This window comes from Lipophrys pholis, assembly GCF_963383615.2.
Source record: "Lipophrys pholis genome assembly, chromosome: 7".
NCBI lineage: Eukaryota > Metazoa > Chordata > Actinopteri > Blenniiformes > Blenniidae > Lipophrys > Lipophrys pholis.
The window spans coordinates 10,903,167-10,925,719 of NC_137638.1; the positions used below are offsets into that span (position 1 = coordinate 10,903,167).

Below are 22,553 nucleotides of genomic sequence, written 5' to 3' on the forward strand. Positions count from 1 at the left end.
AGCATTTACAGCATTGCTGATAAATTAACAATTTGTTTCTGTTGGTAGAACAAGTAGAGCAGTTGAGTGGGGAGAGACTGAGAAGGAGTGACTCCTCTCAGGCCATCCAGCTACTGGCTGAGGTCTCAGCCTGCTTAATTGTTGTGTTTCTTGTCCTGCCTGCAACATGCCAACTTCAAACACAGACCTGTAACTTATCCCTAACCTAATAGACTATTGGCTACTGTCACTGTACATATGCTGCATTTCTAGAGCACACATACACCTTGTTTATACCTCTCTGTATACTTAACAGCCCTTGTCACAAACATTTCAACGTCACAGTTCTCTTTTTGACTTTTGGTCTATTCTACTTTTTCAGCCTTCATTTATCGTTTTCTTCCATCGCATTAAATGCACACACACATTCTCAGTCACATTTCATTTTGCTTTGCTTTGCTTTGCTTTGTAAGTCAGGTTATTGCTCAAACAACGTCAGCAGAAGGGAGTCGTAGTTTAAATTGAACGAGGATAGGTTACGTTAGAGTTCAACACCTTTGGTGTTTAAAGACATCTCGCAGACAGAAGACAGTAGGGGATTGACCAGAACGTGGTTTTTGGATTTGGCTCAGAAGCCAAACATTCCCTTGCTGCCACGATAATGCAGAAGGTTTCTATAACAATGTTTGTGTATTTGAGTCAAAGCTGAACAAATTGTCAAATTGAACTGATGCGCGCATTCGTTCAATTTAGACGATTACACTTGACAATGAAATTGCTGTGTTGACTTTGTTTTATTCATTTGCTACTTCGCCGCTAACTCGGTGCTCGTTTGTCACTGTGTGAGTAGACATCTTGCGAAAACGGACATGCATTTTTAACAAAATCTTCATTGAGTTGGCCAAATTGTCACTAGCTCAAGATGTGCATCAAACCAGCCATACACATCAAGATATAGCCAATGCATGATGACTGTAACGTTTCAGGCTGGGTCAAATGTTTTGTAAAACTCATGTGTTTGCCTTTTCTTTTCTTTTTTTAACCTCACTTTCATTTGTATCACACTGTGAATCTTTCAAACTTTTAGTCTACTTCTGTCCCACTTTCACATTTCATTCATTATAGTTTCCCTTTCAAAAGATTCTAACCTCAATATTCTCCAGTCACGGTAAAGTACATTTCCTAACAGGCGTCCAGCAACATGAAGTTAACTTGGCTACCGCCATCTTCCTGTGGTTTGACTGATTTCTTCATTCATCACACATTTCAAACAAGATCAGTTTCAATGATTAAAACAAAGTCATCACAACAGATATATTTTTCCACTAAGAAACCCAATTCCAAAGCTGAGTTGGAGTAAATTAAAGTGTAGTTTGTCCAAAAGCTTCTCTATAATTCAAACAAAGACAATATTCCTGAGACATGTGAGACATCCATCCATCCGTCTTCCATCAGGGTTGCGGTGTGCTGGTGCTGATTATTCCTCTACTAAATAAACTTCTATAACAAAAGAAAAAAAAACGAGAAGCAGTGCAAATAGATTGACCAGAGAGGGGTAGGATTTGATAAGCTTTTGCTTCATTCTACTCACGTTCGAATACATTTTCGTCTAGATTTTCAGCTTCAATGTGTTTTGTTTTTACTTTTGTTCGAAATATAAAAATAAATAAATGAGTGAATAACTGGACCAAAGATTTTTCTCGCTTGTACATGCACCTCCATTTTAGAAATAATCTGATGTATATTTTTACTGCAAAGAATCAGTCCAAATCCTGTGATCTCGATACCAAATTATTCTAACACTGACACTGGTCACCTGTCTGCCTTAATAAACTTGTTTCCACAATTATCAAATGAATGAAAAAATTTCATTTTCATCCTAATCTGATCCGCATTAAAGAGTGGTTCCTTGTCATTAAGTCAGCGCTGCAGCAAACCTCGCTATATTTTTGATTTATCGGAAGAAGAGTGAAACGTGATTCTTTCTTTTCATTGGCATGAGAATTCAGCATGTGTATCTGATGATCTGTGGCGCTGCATGCTTTCACCACTCAGACGGCGCCAGGTGTGGGGACTGGTTGGGAAGGGCTCCTGCGGTGTGAGTGTGCGTGTGCGCCTGTATGTGTGGACAGTGACACGCTGTGACGTCAAGTCTAGACGGACCACTTGACGGTGTGTATTCATGTCACGCAGTGACAGCTGATAAAGTGGCCCTAATGATCAGCACTCATTGCTGCTGCTGTCTATTGTTGAGACTGTGGCTCAGCATTTAACATCTTGAGTTTGAGCGTGTCCACATTTTTAAGTGGAATTGTTTCATTTAAGCGGACCACATGGAAATTTTCAACAGGCTTTTCCTCTCCTACACTGAAAAATCTCTTAGGAACATATCAAATGATTTTGCCTTCAATTTAAAGATTAAGAGCTTTTTCCCTAATGTGCATGTTTATATTAGCTAACTGAAGTGTGTTTATATGTGTGCATACCTTCTTTGCACTGTGGGAACATGAGTAATGTGTAACCCGTTCTTAATTCCCTAAGACCAACAAGATGCAAGAACACCAGCAGTTGTCTGTAATTACCAGCAGGCGAAGAAGGTGAATGAGCATGTCCATAACAAAACCGACACATAATAGTCATCACAAACTCTTGTGTGGATTTACTATCAAATATCACCACAGTATGTGTTATTTTGCCCAGCAGGAAAGGGTTTTCTTTGTACAGGAAAAGATCCAACCAAAATTTGTGAATTGCCATCTGGGTTTAATGCAGATGATGACAGTCACACACTGTTCTAATTTTGAAGTTGTGTGGAGGGCAGTGTAACTGATCTCTATGTGAGGCCTCAGTCAAGGATATTTCCTCCTTTGATTTAGTTCCTCTTGTTACTGGGTGAATGGTGCATTGCATAAAGTACAACAAAACTATTAGTATGTTGAAAGTGCATTATCCAAATCCAAGTCTTCACCTTCACGTTTTTTGAAACATTTATAAACCTGGTATGTTTGGCACGTAATAGTCTACACCAGCTCCAGAGAGCCGGGTAAAGTGTAACATAAATAGTAGGAGTGTGGCGATTAATCATTACATTCACAACTACTCATATTACGAGGCTGAGCAATTTAATGTGGTACGTAATGATAGCGGCTTGCAGCAGCAAGAAGTGAACACAGCATCAAATTCATCATATAATTTCAGGTCGCCTTGAATAAGCAGGGATGGATGGTTGAAAGTTTTCAACTCATCCTCATCAACTCATTAACTGGAAACTGTCAATATAAACACCAGTTGTAAGATTTGGATTCACAATCACACGATATTTTGCAAATGCACTGTACTCATAAATGGATGGACACGATGAGCAGCAATACTCAGATTCTTGCCTTTAAATGATACTCAGTTGGTCCTAGGAGGCACTAATCACTATTACCAGAGACAACGACTTGAAATTGGTATAAATAGCAGGATGGATCAATGTTTTCACGTTCTCTATGCTAAATATTGACCATTATGGAGCGTCGTCTGCTCTTGCTATAATCCATCTCCTTCGATTTTTTACATTCGGAAAAGGACTTCCTTGGTTATAGCACTGGACATTTTGTCTTACTGTTGCTTCTTTGTAATCTCACAGCGGTCTGGCCATTGTCACTTAAACTAGCCTGTCAGGCAACTGTAGCCACATCCAAGGTCACTTGAAGGAAATATCTAAATTTAGACTTGACCTTCAGCCCTGGCCGTGTATCCATATTCCCAAAAATATATAGAGAAAATTAACTGTCTTTCTGAGCAGTAACAAAAATTCATGGTCAACATTCCACATTTCCCATTGTAGTTAAACACAAATCACAACGAGGAAACAGGTTTCATGCGTAGACACGAATAAACACGCATTATAAATAAAATCCATTTTTAAAGGAAATCAAAGGATTAGAAAAGTTTTATGCTGCGCCGAGTTCAGTTTAGAGATTGGAATAGGAAAATAGAAGATTTGAGAAATATGTTGGCAGTGAGTGAAAGGAGTGATATGGAGGACGGGATGTGACGGTGGAGTTCTTGACTCCAGAGCTGAGTTACAGTCTGAGGAAGTGAAGTAGTTTCATTTTCTGTGCTAATGATGAATTGGACAGGTGTACTCCATGGCGTGGGCAGTGAGAGTATACCCCCCCCCCCCCCCCCTTTACTCGGGTGACCTCAAAATGCTGCTGCACAGCACAGGCAGACCATGAGCTACTAGTTTAATCAAACAAAATTAATCACCCTGAGATCTTCACTAAGCCCCTGCGTACAAACATCAGCTGACCAGCTGTGGGAGTCGAGTCAGATGGGGTCAGATGAAGAAAAGCTACATTTTCAAGCCTCCAAATAAACAATGTGGCAGAGATGTTGTAGTCCTCTTTCTCCAAGTACCTGTTTCTGTATACATGCTCCAAATTGCATTTGCGAGGCTTAATGTTGTATTCGTAATTGATTCACTCTTCAGCGTTAAGCCACACTGTAATCAAATATAAGTCTGGGATTTACGCTGCTGCGTCGCTAATGACAGTCACTGTCAATTCTGTGCATAAATCGGAAGGATCGAATACAAACTGTTTACTCATTGCTCAGACGGTCGGTTGACAGGTGTATCAACACATGAAGTGTTGTACACCTCACTCTAGCTGGAGCTCACGTCATTCCCCGATGAAGTACGCAAACTCTCGCTTCGAACTACAACCTGTGGCGTCCTCCTCTCGCTGTATTTTAGATTAGAGAAAAAAAAACCCAACCTGTTTTCTGTTAAGATGACTTCAAAGAGGGGTTGTCTCAGGGGTTCAACTTTTAAGATAAAAAAAAAATAAAAAATTAAATAAACTAAACTGTGAGAAACATGTTTGTTCAAGGCAACAGCAGCCAGAAAATGTGAGCAGAGCATCACATAATTGTGAAAGTATTTATTTTTTTTTTCCGATGAAGAATCTGTTCGAAACCTGCATCAACGTGAAAACAAAAAGATCGAGCTACAGTAGTAGCCCTGTTCAGACCGATGGCACAATTCCAGCTCTGTTGACTTATTTTTTGCAAGCTTCACATGCTGTTTGAATTTATGGGTGAATTCAAGAACTTAAACTCTCGAACACAGCTGGAAGAGAAAATCTAGGAGAAAACTGCCTGCTTTTGATATTTGTTGGGAAAGTATTTACTGACATTTGCCTTTAAGCTTGCTTCATGAACCCATAGAGACACTGCTGCCTCTTGTGATTGTTTTAGTCCGGCATTATTGTCCGTCATCTACAGAACCTGGTGTATTTTCTTGGCATCTCAGTATCTACCACATGCTTGGCTTTGTTTTTGGTGTCAAATCTAATTAAACAAAACAAAACTACTCTGGTTGGAAGTGCATTTCCATGCCGCCTTACACTTCTATTTCTATTATTTTCTTTATTGGTCGCTAGTGTTAATGGAGTTTTCTCATTATATTGTCGTGTGGTGTGTTATTATCAGATTCAAATCTGAAAAATGTGTAAAAATATGAAAAATGTTTAATGAACAAGAAGGGTTGGCTGCCTCAGAAAAGCGTTGTAACCTTTGTAAGCGTTTCACATGGCGCTGTCCTGTTGTGACTGACTGTACATGTGAACTGAGTCACATCATGCCTTCAATATATTCATCATGATTCGTGTCTGCCAGGCTGCACACTGAGCATACTTGTCATATAGTCACAGTTTCATTATGTTATGCATTCCATTGAATAGGTAATAGCTTCAGACTCTTCTTTCATCAAAAAGCATATTTTTGATGAGGACCAGTGGCGAGAGCAAGCTTTTATCTTCTGGTGAGGTTGCTACACAAATAAACGACAAAATGATCATCTTCTAATTATTATTTTTTGAAGTACACACAGCTGGTAATTTAACGGAACACTAAGGAAACAGTGGTTTTGCTCGACTTCTTTGTCATTTTGACTAAATCAAATCTGACTTAAAAGGTGATAGACAGCCAAAAGAAAAAAAAAGAATTGGATTATTGGGACTACTGGCCAGCCAAACAACCTACTGCTCCTCACATGAAGCTTCATGTATCTGAATCTGAATAATCATTTCATGTTTTGATGGTGAGAGTTTCCTCTGACGTGCTGGTCGGAAATCCTCCGCGTGTTAAATTTAGTTAAGAACAGGTGAATTGGACATGATTATCAAGTTTGGCCTTTTGGCTTTGGATGGGATCATTATTATCCTGGAACAGACGGCTCTCATAAAGGAGGAAGCGTTTCTTCAAAGGATAGAGGACGTGACTCAGGAATGATTTACAGTCACTGTTCTCTCTATGTAAACCTGAGCTATGCTACACATGCACACGCCGGCTTTGTTTGAGATTTTTCAGGATGACTCATCTGACCGTTTCAGCCTTTAAGCATGTCTATAAACCACCGCCTATGTTCTTTGTATCACTGAATCAAACTTGCATTTACTCTAATATCTTATTTTATGGATTGTAGTAGTGTAGGAGTTACCGCGCGTGCTTCATGTCGAGAATCTACCCAGCTTGAGGCTCCCCGAGTATACTACTCCAGGTTCTTTGTATTCCAGTCACAGCCCCAAAACATGCGTCTGAGGTTAACTGGGGACTCAAAAATTGTCCATGTGTGCATAATTGTCTGTATTTGCGTGTTGGCTATGTGACGGACTGTCGCCCTGTGTTCACCCTGCCTTTGTTCACCCATACATAGCTGGATGAGATCAAGTGGCATAGAAGATAGGTTGATGGATATACTTCCTGACAGTTTGATTTGTTTTCTGTTATTTCAGACGGAGACATTCATCTGTTATTTCTTACATATCAGAGAGAGGTTTTAAATGCAAATACTCTGATATCTGTCTCATGTGTGCAGGAGTTACTTGATTGATCTTAGCTGAACTGAAGCTCATATCTCGACAGTGCCACATTACAGAGCACTCATGGCGTCATCTCTTGCCATCTTGGTAGAAATACACAATAAACCTGGCCTGCGCACAGTGTTATTACACAGTAAATGCATATTGTACCATGGAGAGTATGTTTGGAAGGCATTGCAATTTAGGATAATTATATGAGAGATTTTTCTTTTATCAATTTCTCCCCTGCCCATTTTCGTAATGCCCTCAACTTTTCCATATACTAAAAATGCAAAGTAGACTGTTGTTAAATGTCATATGTGTCATATACATCATGTTTCTAAAAGGTGTGCTTTCCTCGTGCAAATAAATCAATGTATGTTGATGAATCCTCCTTCAGTTAAAGTTTAATATGATGACAAAGAGCCAAGCTTGCATTAAAACAGATGGTCCACATTTCCTCAAAAAGGAAATGGCCGTTTTGTAAGACTTCACACTAAAATTGAAATGATATGGGGAAATCAAGAGTGTGGATAATGTGACACTGTGGCACAGTGTCTTTCAGGCAAAGTAGAGGACTAATATTTATTTGTCTGTGCATTAGGTAATTGAGACATGAGATTTTTCAACTGGGTTAACAACGTGGCTTATTAGACACATGACTGAGTGATTTTTTTTATTTTAAACCTGTTTTACCATGTTTTTGCAGCCTGAAAGATAATAAGTGTACTTTTAAATTATTAACTGGTTGCAGAGGATGTAAGCATGTAAGTCTTTTAAACTTAAAGTGAGAAAAAAAATTCTTGATGACGTGTTCATTAGTTAATGACACGTAAAAAGCATCCAACAACAATCATAACATCATGTTTAGAAATTGTCCCGTCAGACCAATAGGTGGCAGAAGTTGCCAACGAGACCCAATGAGACATGACTGACGTTCCACCATTTCCAGGCAAAGATGAGACGAAGTTCCTCGTCAATCTCTCAAGTGCCACTTTGTACGTTAGCTTTCCACTCCAGTGAGAGGTGTGAGTGGAGAGAGTGGGAGAGGAGAGAGGGAAGGGAGGGAGAGCAGGAGCGACGGGAGATAAAACGTCACTGAGAGCAATTCGTGATGTTTACATTTGCCAGCCTCACAGTTTGTCACTTCTTGGCAATTATCTTACTATGAGCAACAATAACAACAACAATTCACAGGACTGCAAAGGAAGTAACCTCAGCTGACGGAGGAGGATAATTTTAACCAGAGAAAGTACATCCTCTAAAATCAAGAAAACATACTTGCGTATGCAAAGTGTGAGGATCGGTTGTAGTTGTGTGAGCGGTGACGACAAGTTTCGTGGGATTGTTTAGAACAAACAGTTACTGCCACAGAATGAAAAACATGTTGTGGACAGAATATCTTTGATTGGAGCTAATGAATTGTACCTTAAGTGTGAGAGCAGAACATTTTCTCATATCATTATTTATCAATCTGAGCTCTCAATAGACAATGTGATGTTTTGAAAAAGTAATAAGCGTCAGTTTGGTTTGTACAGGCAGGGCAGTTCAGTCATGGGTAGTACTGTTGCCTCACAACAAGACCCAAGGCTTTTCCTTCCGGAGTGTGCATCTTCCTCCTGTGTCTGTGTTCCTTAAAAATCCATTGTGTGTTAGCTGTTAATGCATCATTTTCCAGTTCCTGATGAAGCAGGCCTGGTAACAGGTACGATCTGTTGTGCGCTGATGTATTGAGAAAGCTTTAGAAAGAAAAGTTAGGGAGAAATTAATTTGTTTGTCATGTATACACTGTATCTGCATGTCTTTGCTCCCCATGTTGCTGGTGAAGTCCATGGACTAAGTGGAAAATAGAGGATTTAATGGATGAAGATGGCTCCGTTATAATAACGACACACTTTCCTCTCCGTTGGTCTCTTATGCAACCTCCTTTGTCCTTCTTCAACTGGTTATGATTAAAAGCAAAACCAAGATGCCCAGACCTGCTCCTATATTCACGATAATTGTACGCAGAAACTGTTGACCACATAGGTCCACTACAGCAGACGCTCAACTTGACTCAAACATTTATTTCCACCTTTACAATTGGTTTGTTGCCATGTTTTTCAGCTACAGTTTAAAAGATATTGATTCCTTATGGGATTTCTTTTTAGACGTTGATGGTTCGCATTAACACCTTTCACGTTCCATTTTCTTTATTGCGTTATCCAATTCAGGAGCCAGGATGTGGAGCTCAGTACCTCGCAGGAACAATGTTCCAAGCAGAACTTGTTTAAGTTCCTCTACGGGTTTAGAGTGCCTTGGGTCGTGTTCTTTTCATGTAATCCCAGATTGACTCAATGATGTTGAGATCAGGACTGTGTGGGACTTGCCATCTGTTGCAGGAGTCCTTGTTCTTCTTGCCTTTTTCATACATTACCAAACAATTTTTAACAAGACATTTGACCAGTTGTCCTGATTCACTTGCTTTGAGAGAACCTTTGGTATTTCTGTCTTTGTGTATTTCTCACACGAGAGCAGTTACATTGGTTGTAGTGACGCCGACTCCAAGAAATTAACAAATTTTTCTTCACATCGTATTTATCTACAGGCGCCGACAACATCAAGAAGTATTGGAGTCGTTACTACCAGGGTTCACAGGGTGTAGTCTTCATACTGGACAGCGCGTCATCAGATGAGGACCTTGAGGCAGCGCGGAATGAGCTCCATTCGGCTCTGCAGCACCCGCAGCTCTGCACACTGCCTTTCCTCATCCTCGCCAATCACCAGGACAAACCTGCTGCGAGGACGCCAAACCAGGTAAACGGGCTCCTGTACAGCACAGCGTTGATGCTCTGACTTGGAGTACTTCGCAACTTCCTTATGTCTCAGAGCAAACATAGTTTTACATGGTTTATGACATTCGGACATTCTTGTAAATGATAGAGTAACACAGACACAGGTGTTTACTTCTCTTTCACACAGAATAGGAATAGGCCCATAATGGCCATCGCACAATCAGGAGTGTGCAATACTGTCGAGCCCACTTTGTTATTGGTAAAGTGATAAGTGAAGACTTCTTTGAACCAAGGAGCTCTGGTGTCAGTTTCCACTGACCAGTTAAGTTTTACAAGCCAACAGCCTTCAACCAACATTTGAACAGTGTAACTGGAAAAAAAAATTTCCTTTCATTTCACTGTACAGATAATTTATGTCAGATGCAACTGTGGGCAACACCTTTTTCTCCTAGGGTACCCAGGTTCGCCTTTTGTATCAGGATAACAAGCTAAAATACTGGTGCAGCCTGACGTTAATCTTTTGGATTTTGGTATTTAGTAACACTTCTCTTGTGACTCGTGTAGTGAGGAAACACAACAACAATTTTGTGTTCTATCTGTGCTTCGAAGCCTCACAGGATTTGTCTGACAATGGACAAGTTCAAAGTGTGGCCAAGGAATTCAATCGTTTCTCCAGCTTCAGGCCTGATTCTGGCTGTCGCATCTGTTATTAGGCTTCGAACGGCTCTTCTGGCAAACGGTTGATGGACTTCACTTGTATAACACAGATTCTCTTCAATAGGCTTGAAATTTGTTATAAAATCGGTTACATCCACCTTTTCAAACTCACTCATGCTGTTGTGCAAGGTGCTTATATTCCTTTGAGGGCAGCTTGGGGTTCAGCCTTATGACCTGTTGTTTGGGAGCTCCAGCTCAGCTCAGCTTTGACTTTTCCTCTCTATATTGACCAGGTAGGAAATATATTCCTTCTGATTAGTAATCTCACTGGCACTGGGCAAGGAAGAATCTCACGAGAATTACTTTGTCTGCACAATATGCTTTATACTGTTTGAACAACAGACAGTGTCTGAATGGAAATATTTAGAAGTCCTCAAGTTGTAGATTGGGTCACGACCTCCCCTCTGCAGGAAACTAATCATTAAGTATTAAAGCAGTTTAAATAAAAAGTAGTATAATTGGTGTTTACTGACCTATCTTGTTTTTGTGTGTGTCTGTGTGTGAATCCCATCTTTACCACTGTACCTCCTTGAAGTAGTTGTTATGGTCTGCTGTCACTCATGTTTTAAATATCTTAAAGCATTCGCACGGGCGGTAGCCGGTTGAGAACTTCCGAATACAGTAATACTGCAGTCTTTTGACAGTGCTGTGAAATTTGCCGCAAAAAAAATGAGCCAGAGAAAAGTCCTGCATCCGACTGAGTTAAAACCCAAACTGAATGTAAGCCGCTCCGCTCCACCTAAATCCAATATCTCACTATGTTTATTTAAAACATAGAAATTCGATGCACCTGGGCTCAAACTACGTTAGACATGCAAACACATTATTCTCATGATTTTAAATGTTTCTTCTCTGAGACCAACAACTCATGTCTCCTTGTTGGTCCGCTTCACTTGGCCAGTAAATTCAGTTTGTGAGGCAGCTGCACTCACCCACCGGTTTTGGCGTGATGTGTCCTCTCCCATGTTTGACAGTCATTGCATCACTCTCTGGAAACATTGACTTTGCTGAACTGTTTGCAAACACTAATGACACGTGAGACTGGCTGATAGGGACAGATAGATGAGAGGGATGTCCCCTGAAGGCGTTTTCTACACCCTGTTGGTCGGGCCACTTCAGTTCATTATGGATAACTTGGATAAAGTCCCTTGTTCAGGGTGGCTGAGGTAACCAGTGCTGTTGTCAACAGGCCATTTGGATCTTTCAGTCTGCAGCCTTCCACACTTTAGGACTCAGTCATACATGCATTTAAATATTTACTCATTGCAACGTGTTAAATTTAGCTGCTTTACTAAGTTTATTGTATCAGCAATACCTGAAGCTGCAGAAAACTATTTTACATTCACGATACCAAGACAATCCTGTCGTGGACAAATTTGATTTGAAGTCTTATTAAAAGCTTGATCATAATAGTTTTAATTGTTGTTAAAATTGTTGTTAGTTAGTTTTCAATTGACTGGAGTCTTCAATTCCATTCGTTCAGGATAAACTGTCCTGTTCTGTCTGTTTGTGTTGAAAAAAAAATTGAAAAATCAATAAAAACTAAAGTGAGAAAAATAAAATAGTTTAAGGTCTTGATGTTTTCAAAAGTAATAAGTCATTGTTCAGTGAAATAATCATCAAAACAATGAACATTGCTTCCATCCTGAAGTAAATCACTTTTTTGTAGTTGGGCTACTGTAATATGTTTATACAGTTGTTTATATGTTCATATGATATAATTTCACTCAAAGCCTGTCACTGAAAATTATTACATAAATATTAGGCTTAAACCGAAATGGTGCAGGAGAAATAAAGATAAATCATTTTGATAAACAAGCAAACATAGAAACAACAACAAGGCGAATGTGGATGAGGGCATTCGGAGTGTGATGGGGGACAGAAGTAATAAAAACAACAACAATAGCACTGATAAGAGAATGAGGGACTGGTGGTGGTAATAATGTAAAAAAATAAATATATAAGTAAATGGGTACGTGTGCTTATATGAAAAAATACCAATAATACTAATATATATAATAGAGGCAGCAATAATTAATTTTAACCGGTAAACATATATTCCAGTGACATGTTTGTGTACCCAAATTGTAAATGTTTGTGAATGTGAGCTTGTTTCATGCAAAGTCCCGGAAGAGCCCCAGAAGAGATTCAGCTCTCAGAATAATGCCCCCATAATGGGCTGTGGATGATTGGCTGACGGACAAGAGAATGTGTTGTTAGTTTAGTAAAGAATCTAAGAATGTTGTCCAGGAGGACTGAATTTCTCTTGTGGGATGTTTCACTGCTGGAGCAAGTTTAGGAAATTTGATCAAAGCGTTGATATGTGTGATACGGTTTCCACTTCATTTGTTGACGTTCAGTTTTGTCTCATTTCTGTAACATATTATCCTTGGGTGGAACCAAATTTTAAACCAGCCATGAAAAAGAACTAATTTGTTCCGCTTAAGTTGTCTATGAAGCTCAGGAATGAAATATTAATTGACGATGTTCTAGTAACAGGTGAAGATGGCATGGTACACTGCAAATGGGAAAAGCTATGGACATAGTAAAGTCGCTCAACCATCAAAGAGTTGAAGAGGGCAAACCCTCTGTATGTTAACCAAATATTTGCTCAGCATCCACAGGGGTCTCTTCCTGCAGTTTATTTTCTGTTCCCCTCATTTCATTAGCTTGAGTAGTGCTGATCTTTAGTCTCGGTTAGGACTTTGCATCCAGGATGTACATGTTAAGAATAACATCGGGATTAGATTTTGTAATTAGATAATATTATGGAAGCTAATAGAAATAAAAACTGGTGACAGGCTTCAGAAATCGATGGCTGACTATTTTAATTTTAAAACCCACACGTGATGGCTCTTTTTCACCTTTTCTATGATTCTGTTTTGCCTTTTCTGAGCCGCTGTGCCACGTTTTTGCAGAAATATTCAGCATATTTCTGCCGATGTTTTTTTTTTTTTTAATGAGCTTGAAGAAAATTACAATTTCTTACTTGTATGTGATTCCACAGAAAATGTAACCTTCGTAAAACCATTTTTTGCTATATTTCTTGTGTTTACAGAGATCTTACTGCTTGGTATTTATGCCACCACATACATATTAATTTCTAAAACTCACTTTTAGCTTGTAGTTGTATTTTGCTCAAAAACTGGCAATGGCCTTGCTCACTGCATTCACTCTCGGGTCTGGAAGTTTTGTGCGATTTCTGTCCAGGAAGTTTATATGCTCACATTAGTTATTGATGAATGTTATGAAAACACTCTACTGTAAAGCCAGGTTGCTTAATATTGAATGAAAGTTACACTAAAAGTACCAAGGTACGTTAGAAACAGGTGGTCAACCCCTCTTTGCTCCGCTCCGGCTGCTTTAAGTGCCTCCTCCTCCACTGAGCGTAAAAGCACAATTAAAGATATGCCACTTCCTGTTCCTAAGACATTATATCTGTCTGACTCTCTCTTTCTGTGTCCCCTACTTTATAAATGTATATAGAAAGAGAAACACAAAGAACACGTCGAGCTTTGCTGTCATATTACACCGAATGGTCATTTTCCTCTCCTCAAAACCTGAAAAACATTGTCTTTTCCTGGATATATCTCCATGTATCCTTTTAACCTCTCATGTAAGACCACCATATATACTCGCTATGTTATGTTTCTCTTCATTATTTATTAGAATTTCCTTAAGCTTTTTCTTAAGTAAAAAAGTCTCACCAAGGGTCAGTGCACATTTCTTTGAAATGTTTTGGGGCCAGTGGATCTACTTTGAAAAACTTTTGCTTCATGGCAGCTTTACAGTGTTGGGTGGGTCACCATGAGGTTAGGAAGGCATACATTTTAACAAACACAAATGCTTCTTCCTGTTCCATTATCATGAGTTTAAATGGCAATAAATTCTATTAAATGATAGTTCATGCTTTGTCGTATCAATAAGTAGAGGTGATGCTGATTAATGAAGCTTATTAAGCTGATTAATGGAGTTTTGAACTAACCAACCAGAATAATAAGTGCTTGTTGAAGTCTGAAAAACATTGTAGTTATTTTAAAGTTGTTTTTTTTTTAACACTTTGAAAACAACCTGTTTGACTGAATTACAACAATAAATGTACACATCATATGTGATGCAGGGATAAAATGCTGCTGTGGTCGTTTATAGTATAACTCCATCCTTTTTCTTTGCACGAGTTGTAATTTAACATTTATGTCGAATGGTCTAATTTTATCTTCATCTTGCATAGTAATGCTTTGACTGCCTTTTCTTCATATTCTGTTGCCTCTGATGGGATTTGGCAAGAGTACTTCTCATAACCATAACTTCCAGACTGTTAATGATATTTCATATTGATTAAAGACGGCCAGACAGCTAAGAAGTTGAGCTTAGTGTGTGTGTGTGTGTGTGTGTGTGTGTGTGTGTGTGTGTGTGTGTGTGTGTGTGTGTGTGTGTGTGTGTGTGTGTGTGTGTGTGTGTGTTTAAAATTTAAAAATAAAATATAAATGGAAAACTGTAATGCATGGCCGTATATTGTCAATTGATATATTTTCCAATAAATATTTTTTGCGAAAAAATAAAAAAATTCTCCAGTAGTAAAATCCAAACTAAATCCACTTGCAGTGGTTTTCTGTGAATGATGCCAAATGAAATGTACAGACAGGCTGTGTTAATTACATTTGATGTATTTTCTTAGTCAGTCAGCACGGGTCTGTATGATAAAAATAAAAATCAAGCCCACAGATGAAATTGTGTACTCTGTGATGTTCTATTAGAACATGCATTGGATTTTGCAAAATTCCCAGTGCAGACCCCACAACTTGTCCTGCGGGTTTCCATCTGAACTCTGCAAGCCTCTAAAGACAGCAGCTGCACTGCAGGTTCATGCTTCTTGTGAATTTTTGACAAGCACCACCCATGAAACGAGCACAAATGTAGTTGGTCTGAATTCTATTGGCAGCTCCTCTGGCGATGACACTATACACAAATGACGTCTCCGTGTTGACCTTTTCTCACAGCAACCACACTGTTGACCGAACAAGGTAGCTCATTTCCTCCACACACACATGCACACATGCACACGCGCACACGTGCCTGCGATTGCAAGTGTTGTTTTCTGCAGCACTCCTTGTTTATGGTTTCACGTTAGTGACTTAATGCGTTTCTGGCAGTGCTAAAGAGAGGGGTGAGAGAAGGCAGAATTGGGGCAATGCAGCTTAGTGAGCCTGTTAAGGCCTCACTGGGGCTCTCTGTGCGGGAGCAAGTGTTTTTCAGGGGCTGGGTGGGTCTGGAGGAGGTAGAAAGAAACGTGGGACAGAATTCCTTGTTGACATCAATCTCCTGCCGTTGGGGGGCCCAAGGAAGCCGGGGAGGAGTGGAGGGGAGGTCACCCTGTTGATATAACACCTCAACAAAGCGGGTCTGTTTGGATGGAGGGACCTAATGGACTGCGTCCACCAGGAAGATTTTGAGATTTTGTTTTACAAAATGCCATCAGTGGAGAGGTCCTTTACATTTTGTAGGCACTTGTTTTATCGAAGAGAAGAAGAGCAAGTGGACAGAAAGTGCCAATGCACTACATGACGATTGGAAGAAACAATGGAGGCTGGGACTGTGTCGTGGTGAAGAAATACTGTGAACTCAGGGAAAAGGGAAGGCTGCAATATCTAGTCTTAAGAGATCGCATGGGACTGAACATGGAGACCCGGCGATACCGCAGTCTAAGGAAAAGCTGCTGGCTCGCTCTCTCGCTGTGCTGGAGGCAGTCACTTCATGCTTTCCTTCATTGTGAGGAGGACAGCGCCTGCTATGAAGCGGAGCACATCTGTTTTCATTGTACCAAATTTGAATCTGCTGTTGCGTATGCATTATGACACCACTTACAAGTTACACCACACAGACAAGCAGCCACTCGCATATGTCATGCTTTACATACGCAGGCCAGTTTCTATCTAATCAATCACTCAAACAGAGGGTTTGCTTCTCCTTCTTTTTCACTCATTAAATTGTGTTTGTATTCATGTTTGTTTGTTTTTTCCTACTGGTCATCTCTTGTCTGAGTTGAAAGAAAATCAAGTAACAACTGTAGCAAAGAGCAGAAAAGAGACGGTGACAAATTATAACCTTTACACCAACCGGCCTGCAAACAACCATTAATCATCAATTTGCCATGTTTTGACAGACACAGACAGGCGGACACACACATACACTCAGACACACGCGGGCACATTGTTGGTTCCATGTGTGCCATGTTTCTGCTTTCAGCTGATCCTAAGAAAGATACATTTCCTCACTGACCAAAGAATCTCAGTATGTGTTGTTGAAGCTTTATCCCCCCCTTGGGATCAATGAAAACCTTGGAAATGTAGCTCTACTGTTTTTCTTTCCTTCATTAGCAGTTTGGCAGTGGAAGCTGTAAGATTATCAGCATCCTTTTGGTTTCTTTCTGATATTACACATTTGCAATGTCAAGATCGCATTATCTCACTCCCAACTCAAAATAATAGTTACAGTACAGTTGGTGATTGAGCAGATAAGATCTGTTTTTCTGATAGCGGAGCATGGAGGAGAAATCCCGCTGTAAATGACTGCTGTCACCAGCCGTTGAGGCCGTTCACGTTCACTTCGACTGGTCTACATCTATGTTCTGCATTGTAACACTTACATACTGTGTTTGTATGAACTTGTCAGAGGCGCACACACTGGGAAAGGGGTGATAGACAGTGAATTAAAGCATTACACATATCCTGAAATGCCATCCGATGAGTGGTGCAGTGAGACTTTGCATCTGTACTGCGCAGATGAGATCACTGTTGGCTCGTCGCCTCAGATTTAACCCTTCATTCACACATTTACATTTCGTTAAAACACACGCTTTTCTAGTTTTAAAGTCCATTTTTATTGTCTTTTGGAAAAAATTTCTCCAAACAATTTTTTTTTTTTATTTATACATTTTATTTTATTTCTAGCCTTTAAAAGGAGCCCATAACATGAATAGACAGTAGAAATGACAAATTCCTGAGATCTTCAACAATTTAACAGTCATTGCATACTTGTATATTTGTGTGTTGACCTGCTGTTTTAGCCTAAAATGTGAGTTGTATAAAAAAAGGCACACGACAAATTCTTGATAAGTCTTAACATACTGCTCGTTTCTCACAACCACATTATCGTTTCAGTTCAATTGATAAAGCACTAGAAACAGGAAGTTTAAACTCCCTGACCTCTCCTTCATGTCATGCCCCTTCACTGGTCCTGCTTTTTTCTTTTTTCTTTTTTTTGGTCTATTTTCTTTTCTGCTCATACCTGCTTACCTTCAACCTCAGTTACCCTTAATGTGAAAATCTATGGGGAAAAAAACAATTGCCTGTCCTTGAGTAGTCTGCTTTATTTGTAAAGCTGTGATGCATCTCTCTACCTTGCTCTTACACCAGTATGACCACTGACAATTAAACAGTCTTCTAACCCTTTTATAACAGCACTTGTTGATTGTTAATTGATGGAAACAAGTGGCCACTTTGTCCACATCGTTGATGTTTTAGAAGCTGAAACTCGAAAATCTTCTAATGTCTTGGAAAAGCCATCCCACTAAACAAGATATTCATGGTTAAATTCCACCAATCTCTAAAACCGTTGCGCAGAGAAGAGCCAAGTTTGTGGAACACTGTTTGAGAGCTAAAGATCAAATTATTTCTGACGTCCTTCTGTGGCGACTACCTCGCCAAAAGAGAGGTAGTAGACCTTTGACATACCCAGACAGTGTAGCAAGAGACATTGGCCTGAACTTTGGAGAGTTGAAGCAGGCCATGTCGGAAAGATCTAACTGCCACCAAGCTTCGGCTACCACGATGATCTCGACGTAAGTGAAATAATGATGATGAGAAGCCGAAAAATAGAAGCATGTATATTTGAATAACTTTAAGAAGTGCCGAATTGTGATTTCTAGACGAGTGTGCCAGAGCATTTCCTGAACTGCAGTTGCAGTTGGAGTGTTTCTGATCTTCATCTAAATTAGTCCAAGTAAGGAAAAGTGGTGAAACAGCCACAAAATCATGTCACTGATGCAACTGTATAGATAAAGCTGATCTATATGGTTTAGCTCTATTGCAGAAGTTAATGCTGATTCTGACAGAACAAGAAGTGTCAGAATATGCACAACATGGCCGACTGTTATCTATGTTACTGCCTGATGCCTTGGGCAGTGTTGTATGGGGAACCTTTGCTTTCAACCATTGTTGCAGCCCATTTGCACCCTTTGAACCCAACAGTGGTTCAGGAACAGAAAACTGAGAGCGATTTGCCTCCAGATCCATGAGGTCTGTGGAATGAAGTGGTCAGATCCATGGAGGTCCACCCTCGTAACTTACATCTTGGTGTGTGATACTGCAGCACAGCTTCAGAGGTCCAGTGGGTTCCAAGTTATTATAATCTTAAGGCTGATGAGTGTATCCTGTAGCTTCCCTGTGTGGTTAGTGGGTGCACTAAATGTGTATTTCTTTGAAACAAAAAAAACCTTGGCATTTACTCTCTTGATGTCGTTCCATGTCCCCCATCTTCTGTCCTCACACCCAAAACAAAATAGGAGTTCTCCCCACTGAGAGCACTGAACCTTTTACAGCGATATGAAAGGCTATAACTCATTGGAAGGCCACTTCTCTGGAGGGAACATCCTCACCAAACATGCAGTGCAGTGGGTTTCTTTGTTGCCAGTTTCTGTTCTCCTGTGGTCTTCAGGAATGCAGCTCATACAATGATGGAAAACCCACGACCAACAAATTGTTACTCTCATGTAAGAGGTCTCTTTGACCACAGCCTGCCTACCCCTTCTGCACTCTTGCAATAGAAAACAAAGAGAATTTGCACTGCGGGGGAGACGAGATAGATTACTGAATCGACAGACGTGATTGAAAGGTTTTCTTTTTTACATTTATGATAAGCAGTCTCTGATGTGTCCTTTCACATAGTTTGTTTTATCAAATGATGTTATGAATTTAATACTTAAACTATAACAAGTTATAAAATTAAAGTTTAGAAATTTGCTGAGTTGCTTTATTTTAAAAAATTGCTCAATCTTGTTTGTGTGTGTGTGTGTGTGTGTGTTTGTTACTCGTTAAAACTCTTTAAAACTCCTTAATACTCGAGACTTGTGACCAATAGACCCATCCCGATCACAAGTGAGTGAAACTTTCAGTGACGGCTATGGGCGAGGCCACTGCCAGAGATTAAGAGGGTGCTTGGCTCATGCTGTAGGGAAGTAATTGTTAGCCAGCCTTTTTGTCTCTATTATCAGGCATTCTAAAATAACGTGGGTGGAGTGGGGGGCATGGGGCTTGCCCCGGCTCTCTGTTTGATCATTGATCTCCATGACCCCATTTGAAGGGTCTTAATCTCTCTGTTGACCTCCTGAAGGATTTTTTCGAGGAAGGGTGACCGGGGTGGATGTTGACGGGAAACTATCAAGTGAGTGAGGATGCTTTAGGGAAAGTGCGTGCGAGCATGCGTGCATGTGCATAGAGGGGGTGGTCGTCTTCCACATGAGTGATGATAGAGAGGTGCAATGAGTCTGGACAATGTGCGGAATCACACGTGCACACAAGCACAAGTCAATGTAAATATGATATATGGGACTCAGTGCAATCGGCTTTCTTTTTAATGACTTAGCCATTCACAATTCACTGTATTATTTCCATCAAGATTATATAGTTCCAGCTCATGCATGTATAAAACGTTGAGGTGCAGGCAAGCTTTAATTATCAAGTACAAGCTTGCCCTCTGACTTTATCTCCAAAGAAGATTTAACCCGAACTTTCCTCGAACCTTTGCACATCGAGTCTTCAAGGCACTTCTCGCCATGGCAATAAGAGGATAACGCTGTCTCTGTCTTCAGGGCTCAAACTTAATGTTGTGACAAGACAACCAGACGGCACCCTTTCACATATAATGGCATTGGTCAGTGTGGAAACTAAACAGGATACTCAGCTTTTCTTCAATGAGCTTGAATATCACATTATAAAAGATTAAAAGAGCATAAAAACACATGATTTGTGCAGTTTTACTCAATTACTGAATTGTTCATTGTGGTCATGTTTTACATTTCTTTTTTGCTGATAGAAATCCAGATGACATTTAAGACACCTTCACCAAGACCAACAGTATTTAGATGTTTATTTTGATGAAGGAAATTCTTACTGTAGTCTTTTTGGCTCAACATTATCCCAACGAAACATATTATTATTATCATGATCATCATCATCATCATGTTGTTAGTATTGACTTGAAATAAATCTCTTGTTATGACTAACCTTGAATGGGTAAGGACAGGAAGAACATCCATAAGGCGTGAGTAGCTGACGTTAATTGCTGTGGCATCATTCTCTCAATTTAATGGATGTAAAGAAGTGAAACAGCCTACACAGAGGATACAAACCGAGCATTACACAGATTAATCCGCTCTTAACTGTCTAATGGATCATGTTAAGAAACAACGCACTCGGGTGCTGACGTTCATATATGTTACTATAGTTACGTGACACTGTGTCATATATCAGGTGTCATCATAAGACATATGAATCACCCCCAGAGTTCCTCCAAAGTGGTGGAAACCATTAGAAATGTGTCCGTTATACCAGTATTAGTCAGCATTAACTTCATTTTCAATAAAGTGAACTTAACAAGCTGTGTGTTAAAGACAATCAAGCAATAGGGTTCATATAGCAATACATTGTGATACTAACACTATATATATGTATATATATATATATATATATATATATATATATATATATATATATATATATATATATATATATATATATATATATATAAATATATTATTTAAAAAAACAAACAAACATTTTAACACTTAAATTGATCAAACTTTAAAAAAGCCTCATACATATTAAATCAGCCTTATTGATTTTAGCCTCTCAAACCTCAAAGAAAGACATATTTTTGCAACTGAAACAAAACCAGATTCTCCGATCAAAGCGACATTAAACTGTGATCACTCTTTGGCCTTAGGCGTTTGTTATCATTTCTTCCTGAGACGACGTCCATGAGACAGGATGTCGGAGCAAACAAGCTATCTATATTAGCACACCTGGCTCACAAATGTTTGATGATTGAGCTGGAAAACTGGAAGAAGACTGAGTACACCGCCACCATATGTGATATGGAAGTCCATCACGGACTGTCACTCATACACACATCTATGGGAAATTTGGAGTCACCCATTAATCTCACATACATGTTTCAGGGGGAAACCAGAGGAACATGCAAACTTTACAGAGAACGGCTTAAGGTCGAATGAACAACAATCTCCATGTGAGGCAGGAGTGTTGACAACTATTCATGTTAAATGTACAAAACAGCAGTGCCAGGAGAAGTGCTCATGAGATACTCCCTCAACTTAAATTAAATGTATATTACAGGCCCTTTTGGGGTGAAATAATTTCTTCATTATTCTGTTTTGATGTCAATGAACGTGTGTGCATGATGCTAGCGTGAGGAAAACATGTTTCACAATAATACACTGTATTTAGCTTCACCTGGTACTGAGTGAGGTCACTGTTTGTCATGTGTTTCCAGGGCAGACAACTTAGTCTAAAATCATTTCAGCAGACTAACCCAAGTGTTGCTGCATCTGATGCCAGTGGTCCATTTGTTTTGATTACAGGGAATAACTCACACAATGCTGTTTGGAAACCAGTTTTGTGCCTAATGACTTCTGAGAAGAGATGAAATCTGTAGCCTACTTTCTTTGACTTTTCTTTCGCGGACATCAATCATGGTTTTGCAAAAAGGTTTATTGAGGTCAGCTTGTTTTCCTTCCTTTTCACTGCTTCTTTCCGAGTGCAATTAATGGCTAATGGTATTTTGGGGGGAGTTCTTTATTTTGGCTCTTTAGTGTAGATTGCATTCACGAACCCGACGTGAAGTGCAGCAGAAGCTGCGATGGTAATGTTTTCATTAGTGTCTATGGTATTCAGACCAGATAATTAAGTTGTTCTTTTAACTTGTCTCTTCTCCGAGACCTCCAGATGCGCCCGAGTGTTGTCAGACAAGGTGTGTTGCAACACGCCCCTCCATGAGCAGCTGTGCGGATGTGCTCATTTGTGCATGCAAGCGCGCACCTCGCGGTAATCAAACCATTTTACATCAACAAACCTTTTTTTGTACTATAAGCTCCTGCACTCATTGTGTGACACAGCCACACACACACACCATGTTGTTATGTGATCAATTCACTGCT

At 39.7% G+C, this 22,553-nt stretch overlaps 1 protein-coding gene across 1 annotated transcript in view; it reads left to right on the forward strand.

Annotated features, from left to right (window-relative positions):
• The window catches only part of LOC308111696 (ADP-ribosylation factor-like protein 15), a 95,771-nt gene that overhangs the window by 42,556 nt on the left and 30,662 nt on the right, over positions 1-22,553 (forward strand). Inside the window, exon 4 of the mRNA XM_080466690.1 lies at positions 9,418-9,626. Coding sequence (XP_080322816.1) covers positions 9,418-9,626 — 209 coding nt within the window. The remainder of the gene's footprint in view (positions 1-9,417; positions 9,627-22,553) is intronic.